General features: G+C 35.8%; 1 protein-coding gene and 1 long non-coding RNA gene across 2 annotated transcripts; both read left to right on the top strand.

The window, feature by feature from the left end:
- Positions 1–810: 810 nt before the first annotated feature.
- On the top strand, positions 811–3,095 carry GB1 (GTP-binding protein 1). Its single transcript, XM_078987013.1, has 7 exons — positions 811–934; positions 1,691–1,886; positions 1,988–2,128; positions 2,273–2,381; positions 2,469–2,530; positions 2,627–2,730; positions 2,825–3,095. The coding sequence occupies exons 2-7, from the start codon at positions 1,794–1,796 to the stop codon at positions 2,931–2,933; spliced, it is 618 nt and encodes a 205-aa protein (XP_078843139.1). The 5' UTR covers positions 811–934; positions 1,691–1,793; the 3' UTR covers positions 2,934–3,095.
- Positions 3,096–3,670: 575 nt separating this feature from the next.
- On the top strand, positions 3,671–5,416 carry LOC145038751 (uncharacterized). Its single transcript, XR_013679545.1, has 2 exons — positions 3,671–4,700; positions 4,862–5,416. It is a non-coding gene; the product is annotated as an uncharacterized LOC145038751 (long non-coding RNA).
- Positions 5,417–26,778: the final 21,362 nt, after the last annotated feature.

Genomic DNA, 26,778 nt, shown 5'->3' with positions numbered 1-26,778 from the left:
TTCTTCCTCCTTCAAGTTCACCAAAAACACACATAAAGCTCAAAAATGCTCTCAAATGGATTAGGGTTTGCAAAGGGGTTGGAGGCTGATGAAAGAAAGAAGCCTTGAGAGTTAAGGATGTTTAAATAGGGTCCAAACCCTAAAAATCAGGGTTTAGGATTTTGCCACGTACGTCATGCGCACACAATGTACACCCAACGTACGTACCCTTTGCCCAAAAATTACAATAATGCCATTGGGACCATAATGCAAACAATTCTCATACTAAGGGCATAAATAAAATATCTGGAAATTGAGATGTTACTATATATATATATATATATATATATATATATATATATATATATATATATATATATATATATATAAAATGAGAGTTAGCTTATGAAACGAGCCCCCAATTGAACCGGTTATTGTTCGTCAATTTATGCTAAAATAGTCAAACTCATCGGCTTGGAGGTGATTATTGTTCTCCCATCATCTCCATCACCGCCTGCCACCTCCTATTTCAAGCTTTTAGAAACATTTTCTCTTCTTTATTCTTTTTATTCTTTATGAAATCTTTACCTCATCGTCGACGATCATTGTAAATAAAATCAAAATGTAGGAATGAATATTTTCTTTGCAGCGTAAATGGAACAAGATAATTACCCAATTTCAAATATAACTGCAAGTCGCTTTGTTGTTTAAAAAAGAAAAAAATTAAATGAGATCAAAATATAAATATACTTTTCTATAAGGACTTTAATGTAAGAAAAATTAGGACTTAAATGGTAAATGTTGTCAAAATGTAAGAACATTTCCCAAATAAATATAGTTGAAAGAGGGAAATTGGGCATAAAATCGAAATCCACACTTAACCAACGACGACGAAGAGTGCAGAACTGCAAAATCTTCTCGTCCTCCGGATTACCTATCCATTGCATTCTGCGAGGTAATCCTGTAATTTTCAACTTTGGTTCGTATATGTTTTAAAACCTAATCGATGCAGCATCTTCTGCGATTTTTTAGATCATGTCGTTTGGTGTTTTGGTTCGGTAAACTTATTAATTTCGACGTTGATCGTCTTCTATTTGACCGAATAGGCAGTATGATATGCGATCTCCCCGAACTTTTTACTTAATTTTGTATCTCATTGGCTTACAGTAAAAGATCTTGCGAAATACCTTCAATTTTTGGGAATATACAGTTGGATTATATAATAAGTTTTTTAGATCTATGAGATTTTTTTACTGGATAAAATCCATAGGTGAATGATCCTCAAGGCCCACAATGTTCTACTAGTCAATTTCCCATTACAATTCAAGCAAAATAGCTTTGATGTGTCAACCAGTATGCCAAATTCTATACGCTCTTCTTGTAAATCACCAACAAATATATATGTCTTTTTGTTGCTCCAAATAAAGTTCAATTTGATCGAATTTTACTTTTCACAAATGGTTTAACATTGATGTTAATTTCCAAGTTGAAAGTAGCCTGTTAGACCTTAAAACACAAATTTCACCTCTTTAGGGAATAAAGAGGCGTCTTATTTTTGGCATCACTATGATTCATATATACATGTTGTTAGAGGTGAAATTGATTTGTTATATAGTTTTGACTCCTACCTTCTCTTTGATTTTGATCTTCTTTGTGGAGTACATACATTTTCCATGAAATGTTAATACCCATTCTCCCTTTTGTTTTCCAGATGCTGATATGCAGAGTTTGAATTAAGAAAAGGAAGAGTCCCATTTCTCCTTTTTTAAGGTGGAGAAGATCTAAACACTGAGATATAACAAGAATCATAAGAGATGTTTTCCTTGTTTTATGGACTTTGGAAATATCTTGTCAGCAAGACTGAGTTTCATGTACTGATTCTTGGAATCGACAAGGCTGGAAAAACAGTAATTTTTCACTATTCTTTCATTGATTACATACATTAAAGAAACTTATGCATTTAACATGTCTATTTACTATTTACAAACGATTAATACTTCATGTGTAGACATTACTTGAGAAATTGAAGACACAATATTCAAGTTTAGAAGGCCTTCCCCCTGATCGAATTGTTCCTACTGTTGGGCTCAATATTGGTCGAATAGAAACTTCAAATACAAAACTTGTCTTTTGGGACCTTGGAGGTCAGGTATTTACAATATAATCCTTACTCATCATGGAATTTACGAGTTAGGTCCCTTTTATCTCATACCTTAAAACACAAACTTTATTATTGCAATTCAAATTAATTTCTATTCTTGTGACTGATGCTTGAGTTTTTATATATTCATAGTCTGGTCTTCGCTCAATTTGGGAGAAGTATTATGAAGAAGCACATGCTGTTATCTTTGTAGTTGATGCTTCTTGTCCATCACGTTTTGAAGATTCCAAATCTGCCCTTGGTAAATATTCTTCTTTTGTATTTACCTGTTACCCTTTTGTGGAAAAAACTGAAAATATGTATGTGACTTAAAATTTGTGGATGCCAGAAAAGGTGCTTAGGCATGAAGATCTACAAGGTGCCCCTCTTTTAATACTAGCCAATAAGCAGGTAATACACAATAAACAAAAATATATTAAATATGAATATTTATAATTTTTTTTTTATTTTAAGATTGGGTTAAACTACAAATAAATTTATTTTTAGGATCTTGCGGATGCTGTATCAGCAGAAGAACTTGCTCAGTATTTGGATTTGAAGAAATTAGATGAAAGAGCTTATACATTTGAAGCTGTTTCAGGGTATGATGGGTAAGTAAAGTCAGCAATATTTTTATATTGTTATTATAATTCGAATATTTTTTTTTAATAAATATATTGTTTTGTATTTAAATTTTTATTTCAGGACTGGAATAACGGAAACTGTGAACTGGCTAGTGGATGTTATGGAAAGAAGTAAGCGAACTGAGATGTTGAGAGTTCGTGCAGGTGTTGCAAACAGCAGTGGTGCTTAGACAAGTTATACTTTTTTTTTTTTTTAAACTTTAAAATTTATGAAATGATTTATTTTGTGTAGAAAAGAAGTGATAACTCCGTTAGAATAGTGATATTTTGAAAAAAAAAAAAAATTAATAGCTTTGAATATTTTAATATTAAAAGTGGAGTTTTGTTTGGGATGGAAACTCTCCATAAACTTGAGTTGGATTGCTTGTTTATTTGTGCAATTGGCTATTTAAGTTACAAAATACCTCAAGTCATTTTTAAAAATTTAAAAGGTTTAGCCGATAACAGATCTGACCTGGCATCTGACATGGAAGGGAAGACAGTTAATGTCGACTCCACGTCAACTCATGGTCCCCACCTACAAAATAGATCAAACCCTTGTTTGGACTACTATCGCTTTCCTTCTTACCAATTTTTTGGTGAAGCTTTCAACTCTTATTCCCTCAACTTCATTTCACAAATCAATGTTGTCTTTGTTTTCATCCTCACAAACCCCTCTACTAGAGTTGTATAACTTCCGAGAATCCAATGTGGTGAAGACTTGCTGGTGCTATAAGCATGTAAAGGAGCGAACCAATTGGAAATATGGAAAGTCAGGGCGGAGTTTTGGAACTACCGCAATAGTTTGGTGATCCTAATCTTCCTCCTTTGGTGTTATTTTGCAAGAAATATTAAATATTGTATGTTTTTTGTTTTGATAACCCTAACAAAACCCTTAGTGTGTAACATGGATTGAAAGAGATGATCTTGACATTAAAAATACAAACAAAGTTTTAAATAAATCAAAATCATAAAATACATGTGTACATAGTGTCTAGTATTATAACAGTGGTTTTGGTTGATGATTGTGTAATGTGTATAATATGGGTGAATATCGTTTTATAATGGTTTTGGTTGATGATGGTGTAATGTTTTTTTTTTTTTTTTTTTTTTAATTATTTTTTTTATTTTACATTGTAGACTACCTTGAGAAAACGTGGGCATTTTTCTGTGGAAATATGAGGAGCTAGAGGAAGGATACTACAGTCTACAAAAGCTTAATAGGACATTAAAGCAAAAGCTAGGACAACAAGGAGGACATGTCTGAGTTAGTTGAAGATGTCCAAAACCCTATGGGACCTTGATCTCGCAGGACCCCATTTTTGTGTGGCGGTGTGTTTATAATGCTTTGGGGGTTCAGGGGTGGGTTTTACCCATCATTTAGTTTAAGGGCTAAGAGTTGGCCTCCAAAATAATTACCACAAATCTAACTATTTTATTTATAAAAATAAGGGTTTTTGTCATCATGACCCTACTAACTTTTACAGTTGGTTTTAAAAGCCCATTATTATTTGATTTGGCCTTTATAGACCTCCAAATTCGAAATTTACCTGTCACTTTAACCACTAACATAAAAATTGACCTACTACTACTGGTTATAATGAATTGATAGTGTATAGGTGGATAACGTTGTCCATGCAGATTCACAACTGGCAGTTGACGAATCGGCTTCATTAAGAAGCTAGTATGCGTGCCCTAAATGAAGACAACTTCTACAAGATTGTTTCCCATTTTTAACATATCTTTGTCTGCTCTTGAACCCCTTAAGAAGCAATTCATCTTCATCTTCGATGGCATACTCAACCGGATCAAGCTCTACGAACGACATTGTTGTAGTTACTAGGAATCGTGATAACAACTTGTGTAATTGTCGTCATCCTCCAAAGGTCATTGTAGAAAGGATATCGATGTTTAATAAGAATCCAGCTCACAGATTTTGCAACTGTGTTGACTCTTTGGTAAGCATCTTCTTCTTTAGGGTTTGTCATTTATAGCGTGGAGTTATGGGTTATGAAATCTTGTGCGATAATGTTGAGGTTAGGGTTTACTGTTGTTGATACAATTGATAGTGGAAATGGGGGTGTTTTGGTTTGTGTAACTGGGTATGTATTTTTTGTAGGTGGAGATGGCAGCTAAGAAGTGTAATTAATTCAAGAGGATCGATGGTGAGCTGACACCACACTACAAGCATGCCTTTAACAATCTCAAGTATGATTTACAACTTATGAAAGACACCAGTTACACTGGCAGACTGGAGAGAAGGGTAGCTATGCTGAAGAACCTGAATGTTGAAATCACTACTGCTAAAGACATTATAGATGGTGAGTTTGCCATGGCAGTTGAAGATAACAAACAGTTGGGTGGTGAATTTGAAGTTCGGGATTGCTATGATGGTGTTTGTGCTTCTTTTTGGTGTGTTGCTGATGCAAAAATCAAATGTGTTGGGATAGGCATGGTATTGTGATGGGGGGGGGGGGGTTGGTAGTTTTTGGTGGTTTAGATGTTCTTCCTTAATGTAAACATTGTTTGGGGATAGGGATGGAAGACAACTGACTTTTGGTGGTCTGGATAGTTGTTGGTATTTGTAGGGATGTAAATTTCCATTTATTTTAACATATTTTTGTATGCCCATGTGCCTTTGTATTTAATGGAAACACGCATCTTTATGGTATTATACTTATCATGCAGTGCATTACCTTTTACATATTCCAATTCACATGTGCACACCAAATAAACATAAAAGGTACCCTTGGTTAATGTGGACCACATAAAAATGAACATAAAGGATCCACCACATGGTTGGATTAAAAGCGATCGGTAGTTTGGAAAGTACCATGATAATTGAATATTGCTAAGAAAGTACCATGGCATGTGATCTTACAAAAATTACTCATAATGACAAAATACATATGCTGCATTCATGTGAAATTGTTAAAGGTTCAAAAGACACAAATGTTCCTCATGAAGAAACCAACTTAACATAGTACATAGAGGTTTAAAACACAACACATGTTCAAAATACACAAATCCCAATCCTAATCTATATCCATTGGATTTTTTGTTGAGCTACCTTCACCATTCTTTCCATACACTGCTTTTGCAAGTTTGGTCTTCAAAAGTCTTTCAGAAGGCTTTCTTGTTCTAACAGCACCACACACACCCCTTGAGTTAACCTATAATACACAAAATTACCATATTATCCTTCAACTAAGATATTACTTAAAAGTGTATAAAGCATGGTGAAAAACATACCTTTTTTTTTACGACCATTCACTCCGCCACCTGACATTGGAACATCATGCACTCCACCACCTTCACCTCCTACACCTCCATGCAGCCCACCACCTTCACCACCTACACCTCCATTCACTCTTCCTGCACCTCATTCACCTAAAGAATCCTATACAAGATCACATGTCAACTATTGCTTTGCTCAAATAACATCATTACAATTTACCTAGTTAGTCTTTATTTTCTTTGCTTTTTTCCCTTTGAGCTTAGTTGGCTTATTTGTTGATTTGCAAGTCACCTTGTTATGGTCAGGCATATCACAAGCACTACACACAATGGGTTTACCCTTCTTTGATACGTTGTGCTTCCCCATCCTCTCTGAGACATCTCTCTTCCTTTTAACAATATGTCTTCCATGCATCCTTCTTCTTTGGGGAGGTAATGGTGGGGTAAATGATGTATCTGGCCATATGTTACTATCATTCATAGGCAACATATTATTAAGGTATGTTTTATTGTAATTTTCCCTACAAAAAATAGGATCTTCAAAAGTCTCAACATCCAAATTAAGAAATAAGATTATAGCAACTAAATGTGCACACCTATATAAATTTTGTTGCCATAACCTACAATAACATGTTTTGTTGTCAAGATCCACACCTAAATTTTCCCTTCATTTATAGTCTCAAACTTGTTTAACCCACTTAGGAGCACTTTCCAGTACCTAGCTTCAATCTTTAAACCATTCAGCAACCGCCTAATGGAAGGATTTACCTCATTTGACCATTTTTTGTGTTTCAAGTTATACATCCTCTCCGTGATATATAACCTTATCTCCTCCAGAAAAGTGATAATAGGTTTCCTTCTGGCTTCCACAACTACTACATTAAAGCTCTCTGATAGACTATTCTCCACTGCAACATAAGCCTTGCCGACTTCATCAAATGCCCTTGACCAAGTCTTTGGATCCTTTTTCATCAAATAGTTATGGGCTTTTGGGCTTAGTTTTTCTATTTCTCTCATGAACACATAGAAAGAATATGATGTTGTTACATTACAAGCCTTCCAAAAAGGTTCTCAAGCATAGCCCCTGCAAACATTTTCTTAAAGTTTGCAATAATGTTCCTGACACATTGTCTATGCTCAGCACAAGGAATCACCGCCTTAACTGCCTCAATAAGACCCTTGTGTTGGCTAGACATTAATGTGAAACCATTGATCATACCTAGTTCAAGATCATATTTAAGCAACTCCAAAAACCACATCCAATTTTCTTTATTCTCAACACACACTATTGCCTATGCAACTGGAAAGATGTGGTTGTTATCATCTCTGCCCACAACACATAGTAACTCCCCCGTGCATACACCCTGAAGGAAACACCCATCTATCCCAACACCTTTCTAAACCCTTCTAACCAACTAGATTTCACATTAGCAAAACACACATAGAACTTACTAAAGTAATTCAAACCATCAAGCATGCATTGGACATCAATTTTTAATGTTAAACTTGGATTAGTTCTTCTAATTTCCTCCCCTTAAGACCATAATTTTGCATAATGCTCAGTTAGGGTCCCCTCAATAAGATTCATTGCATGTGCCTTTTTCCTTCTAGATTGACTTCAACTTACCTGTATTCCAAACTTCCTTATGACCTCCAATCTCAATTGTATAATAGTGAGCTTCTATCTGTGAAAAATTTCCTTAGTATAATGTTCTCCTATTCATGAGCATGTGACAATAGAAACTAGTTTGTAGTTTCTAGCATAATTATGTTCAATATTCAATGTCTTGATTTGAAATAACACCTCCTGACTTATCCACGTAGCCCATAATCTGAATGGGCAAGCTCCTTTGCAACAACCCACGAACAACCTTTTACTGTCATTCTTCTTGAAAAATAGTTGGTATCCATTCGTCACAGATAAGTACATAACGTATTTTTTCAGTTGCTTTGGACTTTCAAACTTCATCCCTAAAATAGGTACTTGCCCCTTCCATTGCAAATCAGAGTTGAAAATGGAATGGATCTCAACCTCTTCTTTTTCAACTTCATTGTCACCAGTTGTTGAGTTATGAGCATTCTAACACTCCTAAGTGTACATGCAACCCTAAATACCTTGGATCTATGTTTTCTCTATTATACATGCAAATATGAACATCCAAGGTATTATCCTAATCTAGCATACAAAACTATCAATATAACAAGATAGAATACATACCTCTTTGATAGTGCTTGTCTTCATGAAGCTTGAGTGCCTAGTGCCCCAAGTGTGACACCTCAAATGGTTCACACAACACCATAAGCACTTGGAATAACTTAGAGAGAATTCTACACTTCATGAAATCGGCTAGCCCTTTCTTTCTCTCATTAGTGGTCGATTTTGGTCAAGAATAAGATCTTTATATAGTGTTACAATTAGGGTAAACTCTAATTGTCACGACTTTCCATTTCCTTGGATCCATGGGTTCAAATACACCATGGAGCATCCATGGAGTATCATATGGGTTTTGGCCCAACTAGATAATCCATGGAGCATTAGCCCACTATACAAGTATGGATGATTTACACAATCAACCCATATATTTAATTAGTCTTCTTTTGATCACTTAATTAATCCTAGATTAATTCTTGATCAATACTAATTAAATAATCTTATTATTCTTATTATTAATATACTAGAACTTATAATATATTAATAATCATAAGTTTCTTATTTCTCTCATTATAGTCTATCCAAGTGCATGATGCCATGCAACCCAAATGGACCATGCCGGGTCGGGTCAAATCTTACCAATTATAGTTATGGACTTAGACATTAATCCAACAGTCTCCCACTTGGATAAGTCTAAAACTATTATTGCGTATGACTTCAGGAACTAACTGGCAATCATAGCTCTCAAAAGCTTCTGTCGAACTCTGACCTTGTCGATGAACTTTGACCTTTGTTAATGATTTGTCCATTAGATAAGGGATCATATATTCCTCCATTCTAGATATCATATGGACTGAGACATGGATTATAATCATTCTCTCTGTCCATTTGTTGTTTCCCGATTTCCGATTTATGACGACTAACTAATTGAACAAATCAAATCAGTCCTGGCCCGGCCGAACACTTCCATTTGTCATCATCAAATCATCGAGGGGCCCACATATATCGCTTTTATAAAAGGAATGGATAAACTTCGACTCATATGGCTTGTTCTACTACTTGTTGAATCATACACAAAGGCACGTTTTATAGCACCGAGTTACCAAATGCGGTTTCGTGCAATCAATGTACAACCAACTCATAGTAACAACTCATATCTCTAGGTTTGAAGAATATAAGATATTATCGTCTCATGATCACTCGTGATAAAATCCATGAAGTGATTCCAATGAGCGTAGGTTGAATCCAATACTCAGAACTTATGAGCACTCATGAGTGTTGTAGCCCTTTGTCCAACACCTTAGACCTCTACAAGCCAACCCATGACAATCTTAATTCATATCTACTTCCAACATATGACTGACTGTGGATGGTTTGAATAACTTAGTCATTCCGGAAGAATAACCTAGTTTACTCGGGAAGTCAAAACATGCAAATAAATAAAACACCTTTTATTTATCACCATATGATTACACATTATTCATTGTATACAGTTTCAGCTATCAACTTTATTCTTGAATTTAAAACAATAGTTGTCCCATGCTCCAAGCATGTACACTATGTTTTCTAAACACTAGTCATGCCATACACCAAGTATGCATACTATGTTTGTCTATGATCTTTACTTTGTGAACTACATCAATTGAACATAACTTCAATGATACTCTTTTCACACTTCCAAATCCTTACTGCAAATGCAAGAATTCCAAATTCATGCCATTTACTGAAATCTGTTAGATTCTAAACTTATATGCATTGATCCTCTTGTAACGATTATGCACAAAGTCAGAAAGACTTGGCAACAATCATTACAGAGCATTCCAAAGGAGATCAACTCCTTGGAAACATCCTTCTTGCATTAAGTTTCCTTAATCTTACACAGATTGAAATTTCTGACTTTGAAACATTTCCAGATTCATTTTGACTATCACTTCTGAACAAGAGTTGCCTCCTTACAGATTATGTCAATATGGTCCTTCCAGAATTATCACTATACTTCCAACTGTCCTTGAGCAACCAATCTTTGGTAAACCTTAGATTGTCCTCGACAATTGTTTAATCCTTTTAGTCATATCCAGTTCTAAACCTTTTCCCTTCTTAATGCCCCAAGCATTTGGAAACTTTTAGAAAGCATGAATATAGCACATGTAATCGATCCTATATCCGAAGCATATGGGACACGATTCATGATGTCTCACATAAAGACTAAACCAGTCTTTTGCTATAACATTTCCATTTCTATTTGCCAAGTTCTCATAATTCAGATTATGAAAAAGGGATGCCGTAATCATAATCGAATTTTAGAACGCAAATAATGGACCCATATACATAATTTCCTTATGTTGAGTCATTCCAACATGAAATTCATATATATTTCCTTGACTAAATGATTAAAACCTCACGATCTAAGCTTATAGATTTGAGATGAAGTATAATTTCCTCTCCCTTAATTATAGCAAAACAACTTTTTCCCAATTGAAACTTTTGTTTTCTATAATTAACATTGGTAACTTGCAATACTTATCATAATTATCATGCTCCCACTAACATGATGATTATTAGCATAACACTTATGCTCCCACTAGCTTTGACATGTACTCAGAAAACCCGACTTCTAGAAATCAATACTTTATTGACTTTCTTACCAAAGTTCAGATTTCTGATACTAGATTGTTTTGATAAAACTTTATCAAAATCATACACCTTCCCTTAGATAGCACACTTGTGTGTCTAAACAATTATGAAGAGGGATGCCGTAATCATAATGGTTAGACCTTTTTGCCACTTCTCACAAGTCCAGGTTAGTGTGCTGGTAAACCACACATGCTCCACTAACGACTTTGAGAATGCAAATATCACAATTGCTATCTAGCTAAAATCTACTTAGTGAAAGTGTTTCCTCACCAACATTTTCATGAATCGGAGAGAAACCTTATGACACTTAGATTTAATGGTGCATGTGTTCTTATCCATGTGAATTGTCAAAACCATAGTCATAAGTCAAGGATAATGACAAATCCAAACTCATATGGACTGAACTTAATCTTAATTTCTTGCCACCTGGTAGCTCAAGGGCCTACCATTGCTTCCAAGTTGTTTTGCAACCAATTGAGAACTCTAAGAACTCAACTTTAACTGGAATGGGCACAGACTATGTCAACACGATAGGTTATAAACCTCAAGTCGTGTGCTAGTGAAGAACTTCAGGTTTCATTCTTGATTAGTTCTTGAGACTTTCAAGACCTTTAAGAATCCCACTGTCCTCTTGACCTATAAGACTCTCTTGTCAGATATTCGAGGGATAGTGCGAATTCTTTATCAAGACAAACACTTCACATAGTTGGCCTAAGTTGGTCTTTGTTTTATCCAAAACATCACAACTTACCAATTTCAAATGTACAAGAGTAGGAAACTTTTACTCTTACATTTGACACGTGTTTTAAACCTTCTTAAAGACATGTCACTCAAATTACAATCTTGGAGTATGACTCTAAGACTTGTATTGGAACGAAGTATGACTCATCTTCTTGATTTAACCATTTCAACAATTCAAGATCCCTTCTTCTTAGTCATAAGAATGCACTAAGACTTCCTTAGAGAACTAATTTTGATATGGTTTCTTAATCATTAAGATGATCGCAAAAACTGATACTAAAGTACTCTCCCATCTTTTTCAGATTTGAGAAACTTTTATCCTTCTGCCTAATTTGATTCTTCTTATTCGCTCTGCCTTACATTGGAACCTTTTCCAATGTCTCAGAGTTACACTTAAGCTTGTAAGTATAATCATATTTACTGAGCTTTAGTAAAATATGACGAATAGCCTTATATCTTTTGTGGTGGACTTAATCAGTGCACATGACTATGTACTCGATCCCTTAGTCCATTACTTGACTCACACATCCATGTGAATAAGTAATTAGTCTTAATTTTTCCAATACTTGAAAGTTCTCATTTATCATGCTATACAACTTGCATGATTCCAAGTCCCGGTCCAATTGAGACTTTGGATGATGAGAATCTTTCCTTATTTGGTAAATTTAGACATTACCACAAATGAAGGAATCAATTTCATATTTCCACTCTTGCTATTAATGGAATCATATAAGCAACAATTTTTCCTCAAATGCCATTGTAAGGATATTTTAAAATAAATAAAATCAAAAATTTCCTTTTTATTTTAGAACTATGCGGAAAAACTTATCCTTACAATCCATATGAAAACTTGTTGTTATCTATTCCTAAGCAATACCTCATAACTCCTAAGAAGTAGCTCAAGAATCCGATCTTCAAACTACGCGATAGAAATCCATCTATGCGATCAGATTTAGCATATTCTTTTTTTAAGTTTCTTTACTTTTCTTTGATTCTTAAAACATTACCATGTGACCCAGTCACATCATGTATCAGGAATCTCAGAATAGAAACTTAACAGAGTTAGATTAGTGGACTTTACCTGAAGTAGAGTCAATCTTATTTACTTTAACATCCTTAGGTAAATTTGGCAGCTTCGCAACTAATGACCCTTCCTTTGGCAATATAAACATATGGACCCTTTGATAATGGTACACGGGACTATTACAGACTTAGCCTTTTCTCTTTACCATTTGGTTAACCTAGTTGACTATGGTCAATCCCTTTCCTTGGGAAGAGAATGCTTTTTCTGTATTTCCAGTGTCACCATTGTCAATGTCCATAAAGTTTCAGGAAGTTGATCTTAGCAAATAGATAAGATCATTAAGGGTCTTGTCATAGTCTGTTTCATAGGTGTTCTAAAAGAACTCACTATGTGACTTAGAAAGTAGTTGAACCACCAACTTTCTCAAGACTTTGACACCCTTCTCTCCCGGCTTGTCAATATGTGACTACATCGCCAAGATGTGATCACACCTAGACCTTGCCTTGCCAATAGGGTTTGAGTGACCTTAAACTTTTCAAGAACTTGTGGGTTAGGGAGAATAGTTGGAGGAGGTGAAAGAAGTATGATTTCCATTGGAACATCATCTTCATTTAGGAAAGCTAGTTTCAAGAGATTTGGGAAGATCATAAATGTCTAAACCAGACATGTTTTGGGAGATATTCAAGATAGTTGATCTTAAAGTCCTTAATATAACACCCAATATGAAATATTAAGGCTAGGACCCAACAAACTATTTTATAACTTAGAAGAGGTATGCCGTAATCCAAGCTATAAAACAATTTGAAGGTAGGTGAATGACGATTCACCAATTTCCACCAAGATAAACGAAATGTATTATTAGGTTTTAATTGGTTTTGAAACTCCTAGATCTTTTGAGATTCATTGAACTGTTCAATGGCATGTTTTAATCTCGATGTGCCGCTTAACCACACACGCTCCATCGATACTATGATAAATATTAAGTCACCCTTTACCTACCTTGTTAAGTCCAAGTTAGTGTGCCGGTTAACCACACACGCTCCACTAACGACTTAGACAAAGTGTAAAGTGTAACTTCATGGATTAGCACCTTATTCACATTTTTCCTAAGTAACTAAGATTGGGAATTATTAAGAGTTTAGTTACTTAGTATTTATCATTAATACTTTTAATGAAGGGAGAATTATAGTCCTGTCAAACCCGTTCGGCTAACGACCCTCCACCGGTCAAGCAAGCGGTGGGTGAGAGTGGACACCCATTAAGTTGCCATTTTATAGGCAACAACCTTATACCCACCTTATAGACCGGCTTCGTGAATGAGGCGTACTAGCGGCAAGACCGACTTTACTCTTATACATATATATATATATATATATATATATATATATATATATATATATATATATATATATATATATATTATTAACTTATAATATTATAAAGTATAAGGGTTGAATTTTAACTTTTAAAATTCTAAGGGCTAACTTGGAATTAAAGTATTCATAAGAGAAAACTTTACAAATTCCAAAACTTGAGGGCAAGTTTTGAAACTATTCAAAACTAATTAATTCCATAACTTATGTGTTCAAAGTAGTTTTAATCCAAAAACTCTTCAAGTTCCATAACTTATGGAAGACTTTAAACTAATAAAAGAATTAGCTTTTCTTTATTTTTATAACTTATGGAATTAATTAAGGTTACATTTTTTTTATTTAATGAAGAGACTCTTGGTCCTCCATAACTTGAGGACAAATTATGGAGTCATAACTCCAATTAATTAGAACTAGACTCTTCATTTTGTAACCTTTGCCAACTTTTATGAGTTTTATGAAACTTAAATGTGACTTTTCATATAACTTGAGGACAAGTTACAAAAACACATTTTAGAATCAACTCTTAGATTAATTTGGATTGAAAACAACTTTTTCACTCAACTTTTCTATTAATCTAAGCAACTCATAAGAACAAGATAATTCAAATCAAACTTTTTCATGTAATTAGTCTAAACTTTAAACTAATACAAAACATGAATATATTGACAATTATCTTTGAAATTGGATTAGCATGAACATTACCACATCAAAAACAAGTTTATAAGTTCAAAAACATCTTAGGGTAATGTTCCTAGTCCAATTCCAGCCAAAAAGGTCGAATTTATGCTGTCTGGGGGTCCAACTCGTCGAGTGCACTAACCAACTCGGCGAGTTGGATGCTTTTTGCCTTGGACTCGTTGAGTCCCTTCATGCACTCAGCGAGTCTGCTGGGCACACATCATCAAAACTCGATTTTTCAGCTCCATTTGCAAGTATAGCAAGAAAACAAGCCTAGGCTCTGATACCACTGTTGGGTTATGAGCATTCTAACACTCCTAAGTGTACATGCAACCCTAAATACCTTGGATCTATGTTTTCTCTATTATACATGAAAATATGAACATCCAAGGTATTATCCTAATCTAGCATACAAAACTATCAATATAACAAGATAGAATACATACCTCTTTGATAGTGCTTGTCTTCATGAAGCTTGAGTGCCTAGTGCCCCAAGTGTGACACCTCAAATGGTTCACACAACACCATAAGCACTTGGAATAACTTAGAGAGAATTCTACACTTCATGAAATCGGCTAGCCCTTTCTTTCTCTCACTAGTGGCCGATTTTGGTCAAGAATAAGATCTTTATATAGTGTTACAATTAGGGTAAACTCTAATTGTCATGACTTTCCATTTCCTTGGATCCATGGTTTCAAATACACCATGGAGCATCCATGGAGTATCATATGGGTTTTGGCCCAACTAGATAATCCATGGAGCATTATCCCACTATACAAGTATGGATGATTTACACAATCAACCCATATATTTAGTTAGTCTTCTTTTGATCACTTAATTAATCCTAGATTAATTCTTGATCAATACTAATTAAATAATCTTATTATTCTTATTATTAATATACTAGAACTTATAATATATTAATAACCATAAGTGTCTTATTTCTCTCATTATAGTCTATCCAAGTGCATGATGCCATGCAACCCAAATGGACCATGCCGGGTCGGGTCAAATCTTACCAATTATAGTTATGGACTTAGACATTAATCCAACACTAGTATCTCCTTCAGGAGGACATAAATTATTAAGAAACTCATCCCCACGTGTCTTGTTTAAAGATGAGTTGTCATGGTCAATGACTTCAACTTCAAGACCTACATTGGGATGGGTTCCATTAGAGATAGTGTTTCCTTCATTTCTAGCTCCACCCTCATCTTCAAGGCCAATTTCATATTCACTAACAACTAGATTCATGTCATCATCCCACCATTCCTCTAAAACATTCCCATTACGATCAACATAAATTGAAATTTCCCCATACTAATACTCGATATCTATAAACTTGGCATAATCTAAGTCATCTACAATGGGAGGAATCCCTCTAGATAAAGGATTGTTAGGTATGCAATAGTAAAGGTTTTCAAACTCTTCCCTTATATTTCTTTCAAGAAAATAAAAACATTCCCTTACATCCATACTTGCCCAATGAACTTTAGTAAAGAGGAAGTGACTCCCACCAACATATCAAAAAGGATGTTGCAAAAATACACCATTGTAGTTTAGATGAACTCTCAGATAGACAACTTTGTTTTTGTTCTCAGCCTTGCAAGAGTGTAATAGAACCCAGAGAGTATAATATGTTCAACAACATCAGTGTAATCTAAATAGTGGCTAAGATGGTTAAAAACCCTAGTTTAATATCTTCTTTCCTCTTCTTATATACCACATACAAAGCAGGTAAAGAAAATAAAATTAAACATTTTGATGATTATACACTCTGGAATAACACACCTGGCACTATTTACAGTTGACTACCAAAGTCAATAGGCCACATCATTTGTTTAACTAGCTAAATTAATTCAAATATCAATAATGGCAAAAGTGAAAGGTAAATTTAGAATTTAGGGGTCTATAAAGGCCAAATAATATAATAATGGGAATTTAAATCCAACCTTAAAAGTTAGTAGGGTCTCTATGACAAAAACCCTAAAAATAAATATTAAACTTAGAGTAACCATTATATAATGTATGTTTTGTATTTAATTAACTAGTGTAATATGTAAGCTTAACCGGATTCGGGGGCGGGGCGAAGAAGGCTATTTTCACCCCCTTTTGGACCTATTGACATCCCTTAAGTTAGTAAGCCTGAGGAAAAAGGTTATAGAGATGGAGTTTCTCTTTTCAAAGGAAAATGCATAGGTTTAGAAGAAATTAGAGAAGCTTGTGAAGAAATTTTATGATTTCATGCATGAAGCTTTAAGGTTGAAGATTGCCATTATATGTATTGTGGTGGGTGTAGGTGTGTTATCTAGGTACTATAAGTTTAATCATTCAAGTTAAAGTGTCGGGGGCGGGGTTGTAACAATGTGATTTTTCACCCAAACATTTTCTTTTATTTTAATTCAATTTTTATTAGAAAACGTCAACGGAAGTCTTATAAAAACATCATCAATAATAAATTAGAAAATCTTTTAAAAACAACCCATCAAAATCCAATGTTGTAGAAATCCAACCAAAACAAATGTCAAAACCAAGTAAAAATGAAACATTACATGAAGTCTCAAACTGGTATCATCATCACTAACCAAAGAACTAAAACTACCCAAAGTTCCCAACCTCACTAGTCCATCAATACCAAGTTATTTGTACCAATGTAAAAGCCGCAACAACAACAACAGGCAATCTCAAGCATATAAGCATGGAAACGAAACAAACACATACACCATGTCAAGTCATGTAATCACATCAATCCATGCAACATACATCGATAATTATTAACATATACGTATATAGATTAATTAAGACATACTTTCATCGCAATTTTTAATAATTAATTTGCTTCTCTTTAATTACTATTAATGTCCCTCGCTAACTAGGGTCTATTACATCGCTAACACTCTCCAAGAAAAGACCCCGTTCGCTACTAACATGACCTAAAGACCCAATGCACCAAGTAGGGCGCGACTCCCACCCTTAAAACTGTCCATGTGTCACATCCCAATTATACTAAAAAAAATTGTTTTTAAGTCAAAGTACAATCCCAAAATCATAAAATGCTAAACATTGGCAGATGCGATGCAATCATGTCGGGCCCTTCCCTTTTGAACCAGAAGTACCTGGAAAAAATTAAACTTAGTGAGTTCCCCAAAATACCACATACCATACATACACATCATACATATAAGCCTAAAGTTGTAACGAGTCTATTTCACCCATGAGTCCCTTTCGACTCCCTCAGTGTCTTTCAACCGCTATGAGTCTATTTCACCCCCTTAAACTAAGAATGCAGTCATACTATCAAGAGTTACAAAGACAACAAACACACACAGACATATTAGTAAGTATCACAAAGACAACTATTATCCTACAACAAAATCTAGTGGGTTGGAATTGGTTCCTTCGAACCACAAGTATAGTGAAGAGACTCACCTCAATCTGATGATAAATAAATCTCACACTCGAGTTGCTGCTACCACGACTCATCACATTGAACTTTACAAAAAGCAACCTTTATTAATAATCAGGGTAATAACCCATACCAATGGTCCAAATCATATTCTATCTTACTAAGGGTAAAAGACCATTTTACCCCTCCCAAACTTGACCTAACTAATCATGGCCTAAAACCCATAATGAACCAAGGCCCATAAATGGCCCCATTGACTTATGGGAGTACGCCATACGTACCTCCTCATTACGCCTTGTGTATTGGGCTTCAAAAGAAAGGGAACTCTAGCTAAACCTGTTACACCTTGCTTACGTAGAGGGTATACATGACATACACCTCTGTTTCCCAAAACTCACCATTAATCTCTTAATGCTTAAAGACCATAAGCCCAAATCAAAAGATCTTAATATTGAGAAGGTCTTAACTGATAAAGTCAACAAATTTAAGCTTTTGCATGGCTTAATAGAGCCCAAAACCAAACCCTAGGTCCATAACTTCACTAAATGACCAACAATTCATGCATGTGTGGACTAGAACCCTCAAGATCCGATTTTTATGACTTAAAAACCTTAGAAATGGCTAGAAATGATGCTTAAAGGTTCTAGAGAAGCTTATACTTACAATATCTAAAGCCATGGGACCAAAAACACATAAAGATTCACCAACAACCAAGATATAGCAAATAAACCATCAAGGTAAGAACTTTATACCTCTTAAAGCTTGCAAAGGTGAAGGAAAATCTGGATCCACAAGCTCAAGCCCAACAATATTCTATAGTGTGCTTGTACTTCTTACACAATGCTCCAAGAACACTTTAGAAGTCCAAAACAAGCTCTAGAAGGTTAGGGTTTTGAAATGAGAGAAAGAGGGAGAGTGGAGGATGGTTATGAATAGGCCTTCAGGTATTAAGGTGTTTAAATAGGGTCCAAACCCTAAAAATTAGGGTTTAGGACCTGCATGAGTACGCTCTGGATACTCAAAGGAATCCACGACCCATATTAAATGAACTACGCCCAATGTACTCCTCAAGTATGCCCTGCGTATGGACCAATTTCCCAATAATTTTATAATTTAAGCCATTAAGCAAAATAACTGGAACACGGGTGTTACAATTCTTCCCTACTTGAATCAGACTTCATCCCCGAAGTCTGTCGTGACAAACAACCCATGGTAATGCCCCCTTATCTCCCCCTTATGTTCCCATGTCCACTCATAGCCCTTATGGTGTAGCCATTACACCATCACTAATCCCACCTCCTTTTTCTTAGGGTTTTGGTCTTCCTATCGAGGAATGCAACCAGTCTCTCTATGTAGTTCAAACGCTTATGTAACGCCCGTAGATCCGGGCTAGTCAATTTAGAGGCAATAGGGGTCGAAAACGACTTTTCGACAAAAGATTATTAAGAATAAATAATCTCAACCAAGTTTTAGTATATGTTACAAGGTTTTCGTACATATAAAGGGCGTCGAAATCCGAGTTATAACGAAGAAGTTATGACCCATCGAAGTTTTACGACAAAACTAGCACAACACCGGGAGACGTAAATAGTGAATTTATGATAGAGCTTCTTTTAGCCTTAGTAATCTAAATGAAAGTCGTAGAATATGTTAACCTGAGAGCGTCCATAAAAAGAATGCCCAAATCTGACTTCTTGTGAGGAAGTTATGATTTTTCGAAGTTTCGACTTAGCGGTGTACAGCCCGAAGTTCGAGTATTAGATCGAGCGGTTTTTAGCCGAGACAACCTAAATGAGAACCGAAGATCTCATTATTAGTAGTGTAAAGATAAAAAGACAGACGAAAATGGACATCGGATAAAGAAGTTATGAGATTTTAACGGACCAATCTTGTCCCGGCCTGTTAAAAATATAATTTTAAAAATAAAGTCAAAACTAGCCGACGGAGTCTAAACGAAAGCTGTAGAGTACGTCTCCACCTATGCGTGGATATAAATAACGTCAAAAACGGAGTTCGTATGAACGAGTTACAAATTATAATAGCATATTTACGTATTAAAATAAAGTATAAATCATATATACGTACACATATATATACATATGTATATATCATTAGAAAGGTATCGACGATGCGGTCATTATAAGACTAATGTTGAGTTCTTTCGACATTAGTTTAGTGCAAATATTGTTAAATCTATTTAAAATAGTATTATGAAGGGTGTTTAGTTGTTTATATAGCTATAAGGTCATTAAGTAATTATGGAGGGTAGTTTTTGTAAATTCAATTACTATAAATAAGAGGCTTGGGCTCTCATATTTCTTGCACCATTCTCTTGATTCAAGAGTCTTTCTCTCCTTATCCCCCGAGCATTTCGGTCCCTCGTGATTCGACTTCTCTTTCTGTAGTTTTAGTATAGTAAGGAGAGCGCTGAAGCGCTGCACGAATCTTTCTTAGAAAGATTCAGCGACGAAGTTCTGCCCTTGCAGAGCCCGACTCCTAGCTAAAATCCCCTTGTTTCGTCGAAGGAAATTATTTTAAAGTAAACGAAGCGCTGTCCAAGTACCGAGTCACCACCTTCTTATGTGAGTGCAAAGTTACTTTCATCTTACACATAGATATGAAGTATTTAATATAAATTACGTGTTGTGAGTGCATAGTTACTTTCATCTTACACATAGATATGAAGTATTTAATATAAATTACGTGTTGTGAGTGCATAGTTACTTTCATCTTACACATAGATATGAAGTATTTTATATAAATTACCTGCTATGTGTGCATATTATCTAAATACTTGATATCTATGCTGGATGAACGTTTTATACATGTTTTCAATGATTTAAACTGTATATGTATTTTATATCTACAAAATGTGTTGGGTAAAACATGGGTAGATCTAATAGTTGTTGTGTGACAAAATAAAATAATCATAGGCCTCGTTATGGATGTTAATGATGATCCAGTCATCTAGCGGAGTATAGATGACGACGACGGACTATTCTAGACAATCCAGTGGAACACTAGCAGGCTCGCAACCTATAGATGTTTATTCGAAATGTGTGTTTAGTTGAACTGTGTGCTCACCAGATGTACTCCATCCCCCACATGGTTGCCTTAAGGACATTTACGGCTGAGGAATCCCCCTAGCAGTAGTGTCCATCCCGATGATAGTCCTTAGACTAGGTCCCTTGTGTTAGATGTCTTAGGGACGTAAAGTGAGGATAACGGGAATGGGGGTAATTGGGTTTGATAAAGTTAATAAACTTATTTATTGTGGGTTGAAAACTCTATGTGCTCACCAGGCTCCCAAGCCTGACCCACTCAGTTTGTTGTATTACAGGTAGTGGCGCATGAGCATAGATGCGATGTCTTGGGATAAGATATTAATGGATTTTAGGCCTGTAAATACGGAATAATGTAGTAAGGCCTATGTTGTATTTTTTTATACTTATATACTATATCGAACATGACATCCCGAGTCTTTTTAATGAAATACATTTCTATGGAAATGCTTTTGATAAATTTTTATCATAATATTGTTTTGGGACAAATTCCCCAACTCTTTTATTAAAAGATTACTCTGCTTTTGAAATAAAGTATAAACAAAACCGGTATTTTATGGCCGTGATTTTGGGGATGTCACAGTTGGTATCAGAGCATTAGTTTAAGCGAACTAGGAATTTGTAGGATTTCTAGACTTAAACTTAGAATGCTAAGCGATGATTGTGAGGTGTGAGTACTAGCTTATTTTAGGAATTATGCCTAAAATACTTTTATATGCTAAATGCCTTGTGCCTGGCATGCTATTATTTTTTCGGATCTATGGTCTATTGCCGACCGGATCTAGAAACCTTATGTGTTTAGGATTCTAAGGTTTAACTACGATATTAGAACTAGCATATAAATGTTTCGGAGTGATAAGGATGATTTAAACATCAATCCTAAATAAAGATCTAGATTCACCTTATTCGGTGTATAGATCAAGATGGCAAGGACCCGTAGCGGAAACGTGAATGCAAATGGGAACCGAGATCAGCCCCCAGTGATACAGCAAATACCAGTCGTAGTAGAAGTTCCACCCGGGCCAATCACGATGGCCGGAGTGCAACATTGATCCAGATGATGTTGGATCGTCAAATGGAGGAAACAAGGCGTTTACTTCAACAAGCTCGAGAGGAAATTATGATGCCTATTGAACAGCCTGAGCTGAATGACGGGCAGTCTGAGGAAGGGAACGACAGCATGACCGTTGGTCAAGCTGATCCCCCGGTGATTAGGAGGAACAATCATGATGAAGGAGTCGAGAGGAATGGATGCAAGTACAAAGATTTTCTAACTTGCAAGCCATCAACTTTCACTGGGAAGGAAGATCCGATCAGGGTCATGGATTGGATCTCAGAGATGGAATTGGCCTTCATGACATGTGGTTGCAAAGGCAAGCTACAAACCACGTTTGCAGTACGTCAATTCAGAGGAGGTGTTGTTCGCTGGTGGAATACCCTAGGGAAGACTTTGAGCCCCAATGAGCCCCTGCAACTGGCATGGGCAGAGTTTCTGGTGCAATTTAAACGAAAGTACTGCTCAACTCAAAACTTACTCGAGCTAGAGAACCAGTTCCTAACCTTGAAGAAAGGAAGCATGTCAATTGATGAATACACCAACAACTTCACAGAGAAGATGGAGTTCGCCTTGCGCCTTGTTCCGGATGAGCTGACGAAAATCGACAAGTATGAAAAGGGACTTCCAAGGGAGTACGCAGTGTCGGTGTGTCAGGAGCCTACTCTGGAGGCAGCTATCTGGGCTGCCAAGTCTGTGGAAGATATGATTAAGGGAAGAGTTGCCAACAAGATTGAGGTTGGCGAAAAGAGGAAGTTTGAGGGGTCTACGAGGCCCAATAAGAAGATCAAGTATGGTTCAAAGGAGTTTAGCGGAGGAGGAAACAAAGTGAAATGGTGCGAGAAGTGCAAGAAGAATCACTTTGGGAAATGTAGCGAAGAAGTGACTTGCTACAAGTGCGGGAAGACCAGACATTACGCCAACGAGTGCACCACCAGCAAAAGGGTATGTTATGAATGCCGTGAATAAGGGCATGTTGCTAAGGATTTCCCGAAAAAGAAAGAGGCAGCAAGACCAAACATTCCGTCAAAACCAAAGGCAAGAGCATTCCATATGATCCTAGACGAAGCAGTTGACGATGCAAGGAATCAGGAGTGAGGATGGATACATGGAGATCAAGTTATGAAGAAGCCATGTAGATAGTGTCATATGGTGTAGCTTATTAGAGACATAATCTAGGATGAACTTGAACACCCATGTAATCGTTTCAAGGAATAATATAAAACCTTCGTTTTGATATTTTATGTGTTAAGTTTCTATGTGAATTTCTTGTATGGTGACTTGGAAAACTACGGGACAATACTTGGGACGAGTATGAGTAGGTGTGAAAGGTAGTAGAGGCCTATACTACCAGAAGCACAGGATTCACACTTGGATTAGGGAAAGTCACAAGGTTACCAAGAAGCTAGTAATTGATTTCGTTTTATTCAAGTATGTCATTACCATTGTTTCGGTAATGACTATGAATATTGTTGTTATCCCGACCCTAGTGGTCATATTACATTGAGTCCGACTATGATGAGTAGGTTACGTGGTTCAGAGAACCAAGTTTGATGTAGCGTCCAACTTAAACCAAACGATTGAAATCAAAGCGATCAATAGAAGTATCACGCTCTTGTTAAAGAAGTTGGTAGTTAGAAATGCTACATGTTAAAATGTGATTATATCACATTAGACGATGAAGGAAGGCATATTCCATTCCGGAATTTGACTCTAAGATACCTGAGTCTAAGCATTGCTACATACGATGATAGGTCATTAGAATATGACACATCGGTCAATTGTAGTAATCAAATTAACTTATCCTAAGTTTTTTAAGAAGAAGAAGGAGTCTCTGATAAAGAATGAGGTTGTGACACGAAGGTCATGATTGAAAGTCCAACGAGCAGGTGCAAGACCGAGCACCGCCTGCAGTCAAGGAGTCCAAGAGTTAGATACTCGTTCGAAGCGACATAGAAGTTACAGTTATTACCTAGGATGAAGATATAACGTATGGAGTCATTATACAATCCTATTTCGTTGATGATTCCGGGACGTAATCATCCTAAGGGGGAGATAATTGTAACGCCCGTAGATCCGGGCTAGTCAATTTAGAGGCAATAGGGGTCGAAAATGACTTTTCGACAAAAGATTATTAAGAATAAATAATATCAACCAAGTTTTAGTATATGTTACAAGGTTTCCGTACATATAAAGAGCGTCGAAATCCGAGTTATAACGAAGAAGTTATGGCCCGTCGAAGTTTTACGACAAAACCGGCACAGCACCAGGAGACGTAAATAGTGAATTTATGATAGAGCTTCTTTTAGCCTTAGTAATCTAAATGAAAGTCGTAGAATATGTTAACCTGAGAGCGTCCATAAAAGGAACGCCCAAATCTGACTTCTTGTGAGGTAGTTATGATTTTTCGAAGTTTCGGCTTAGCGGTGTAAAGCCCGAAGTTCGAATATTAGATCGAGCGATTTTTAGCCGACACAACCTAAACGAGAATTGAAGATCTCGTTATTAGTAGTGTAACGATAAAAAGACAGATGAAAATGGACATCAGATAAAGAAGTTTTGAGATTATAACGGACCAATCATGTCCCGGCTTGTTAAAAATAAAACTGTAAAAATAAATTCAAAACTAGCCAACGGAGTCTAAACGAAAGTTGTAGAGTACGTCTCCACCTACACGTGGATATAAATAACGTCAAAAATGGAGTTCGTATGAACGAGTTACAAATTATAATAGCATATTTACGTATTAAAATAAAGTATAAATCATATATACGTACACATATATATATACATATGTATATATCATTAGAAAGGTATCGACGATGCGGTCATTATAAGACTAATGTTGAGTTCTTTCGACATTGGTTTAGTGCAAATATCGTTAAATCTATTTAAAATAGTATTATGAAGGGGTGTTTAGTTGTTTATATAACTATAAGGTCATTAAGTAATTATGGAGGGTAGTTTTTGTAAATTCAATTACTATAAATAAGAGGCTTGGGCTCTCATATTTCTTGCACCATTCTCTTGATTCAAGAGTCTTTCTCTCCTTATCCCTCGAGCATTTCGGTCCCTTGTGATTCGACTTCTCTTTTTGTAGTTTTAGTATAGTAAGGTGAGCGCTGACGTGCTGCACGAATCTTTCTTAGAAAGATTAAGCGACGAAGTTCTGCCCTTGCAGAGCCCGACTCCTAGCTAAAATCCCCTTGTTTTGTTGAAGGAAATTATTTTAAAGTAAACGAAGCGTTGTCTGAGTACCGAGTCACCACCTTATCAGGTAAGTGCATAGTTACTTTCATCTTACACATAGATATGAAGTATTTAATATAAATTACGTGTTGTGAGTTCATAGTTACTTTCATCTTACACATAGATATGAAGTATTTAATATAAATTACGTGTTGTGAGTGCATAGGTACTTTCATCTTACACATAGATATGAAGTATTTAATATAAATTACGTGTTGTGAGTGCATAGGTACTTTCATCTTACACATAGATATGAAGTATTTAATATAAATTACGTGTTGTGAGTGCATAGTTACTTTCATCTTACACATAGATATGAAGTATTTTATATAAATTACCTGCTATGTGCGCATATTATCTGAATACTTGCTATCTATGCTGGATGAACGTTTTATACATGTTTTCAATGATTTAAACTGTATATGTATTTTATATCTACAAAATGTGTTGGATAAAACATGGGTAGATGTAATAGTTGCTGTGTGACAAAATAAAATAATGAGAGGCCTCGTTATAGATGTTAATGATGATCCAGTTATCTAGCGGAGTATAGATGAAGACCACGGACTATTCTAGACAGTCCAGTGGAACACTAGCAGGCTCGCAACCTGTAGGTGTTTATTCGAACTGTGTGTTTATTTGAACTGTGTGCTCACCAGATGTACTCCATCCCCCACATGGTTGCCTTAAGGACATTTACAGCTGAGGAATCCCCCTAGCAGTAGTGTCCATCCCGATGATAGTCCTTAGACTAGGTCCCTTGTGTTAGATGTCTTTGGGACGTAAAGTGAGGATAACGGGAATGGGGGTAATCGGGTTTATTTGGTTTGATAAAGTTAATAAAATTATTTATTGTGGGTTGAAAACCCTATGTGCTTACCAGGCTCCCAAGCCTGACCCACTCAGTTTCTTGTATTACAGGTAGTGGCGCATGAGCATAAATGTGATGTCTTAGGATAAGAGATTAATGGATTTTAGGCCTGTAAATACGTTTCTATGGAAATGATTTTGATAATTCTTTATCATAATATTATTTTGGGACAAATTCCGCAACTCTTTTATTAAAAGATCACTCTGATTTTGAAATAAAGTATAAACAAAACCGGTCTTTTCTGGCAGTGATTTTGGGGATGTCACAGCTTATCCACCTGAATATCCTCCAATGACACCACTACGGAATCATTGGCCAAACACTTTCGCATATGAAAGAAGTGAAAATTTATCCTCAGGTAACTCCAAACGATAAGCAACCCTCCCACCCGGGAAATAACCCTAAAAGGACCAATATATATGGGGGCTCAGATTTCACCGCTTCCTGAATTGAAGGACACCTTTCCAAGGTGACACCTTTAGGAGTACCATGTCTTCTACCTGAAACTCCAAATCCGATGGATGCCTATCAACATAACTCTTCTGCCAGCTTTAT

Source organism: Lactuca saligna, chromosome 1 (assembly GCF_052625555.1).
Source record: "Lactuca saligna cultivar CGN05327 chromosome 1, ASM5262555v1, whole genome shotgun sequence".
NCBI classification, from domain to species: Eukaryota; Viridiplantae; Streptophyta; class Magnoliopsida; order Asterales; family Asteraceae; genus Lactuca; species Lactuca saligna.
Note: the sequence above shows the minus strand (reverse complement) of the source record. Positions and strands in the feature narration are given on the sequence as shown.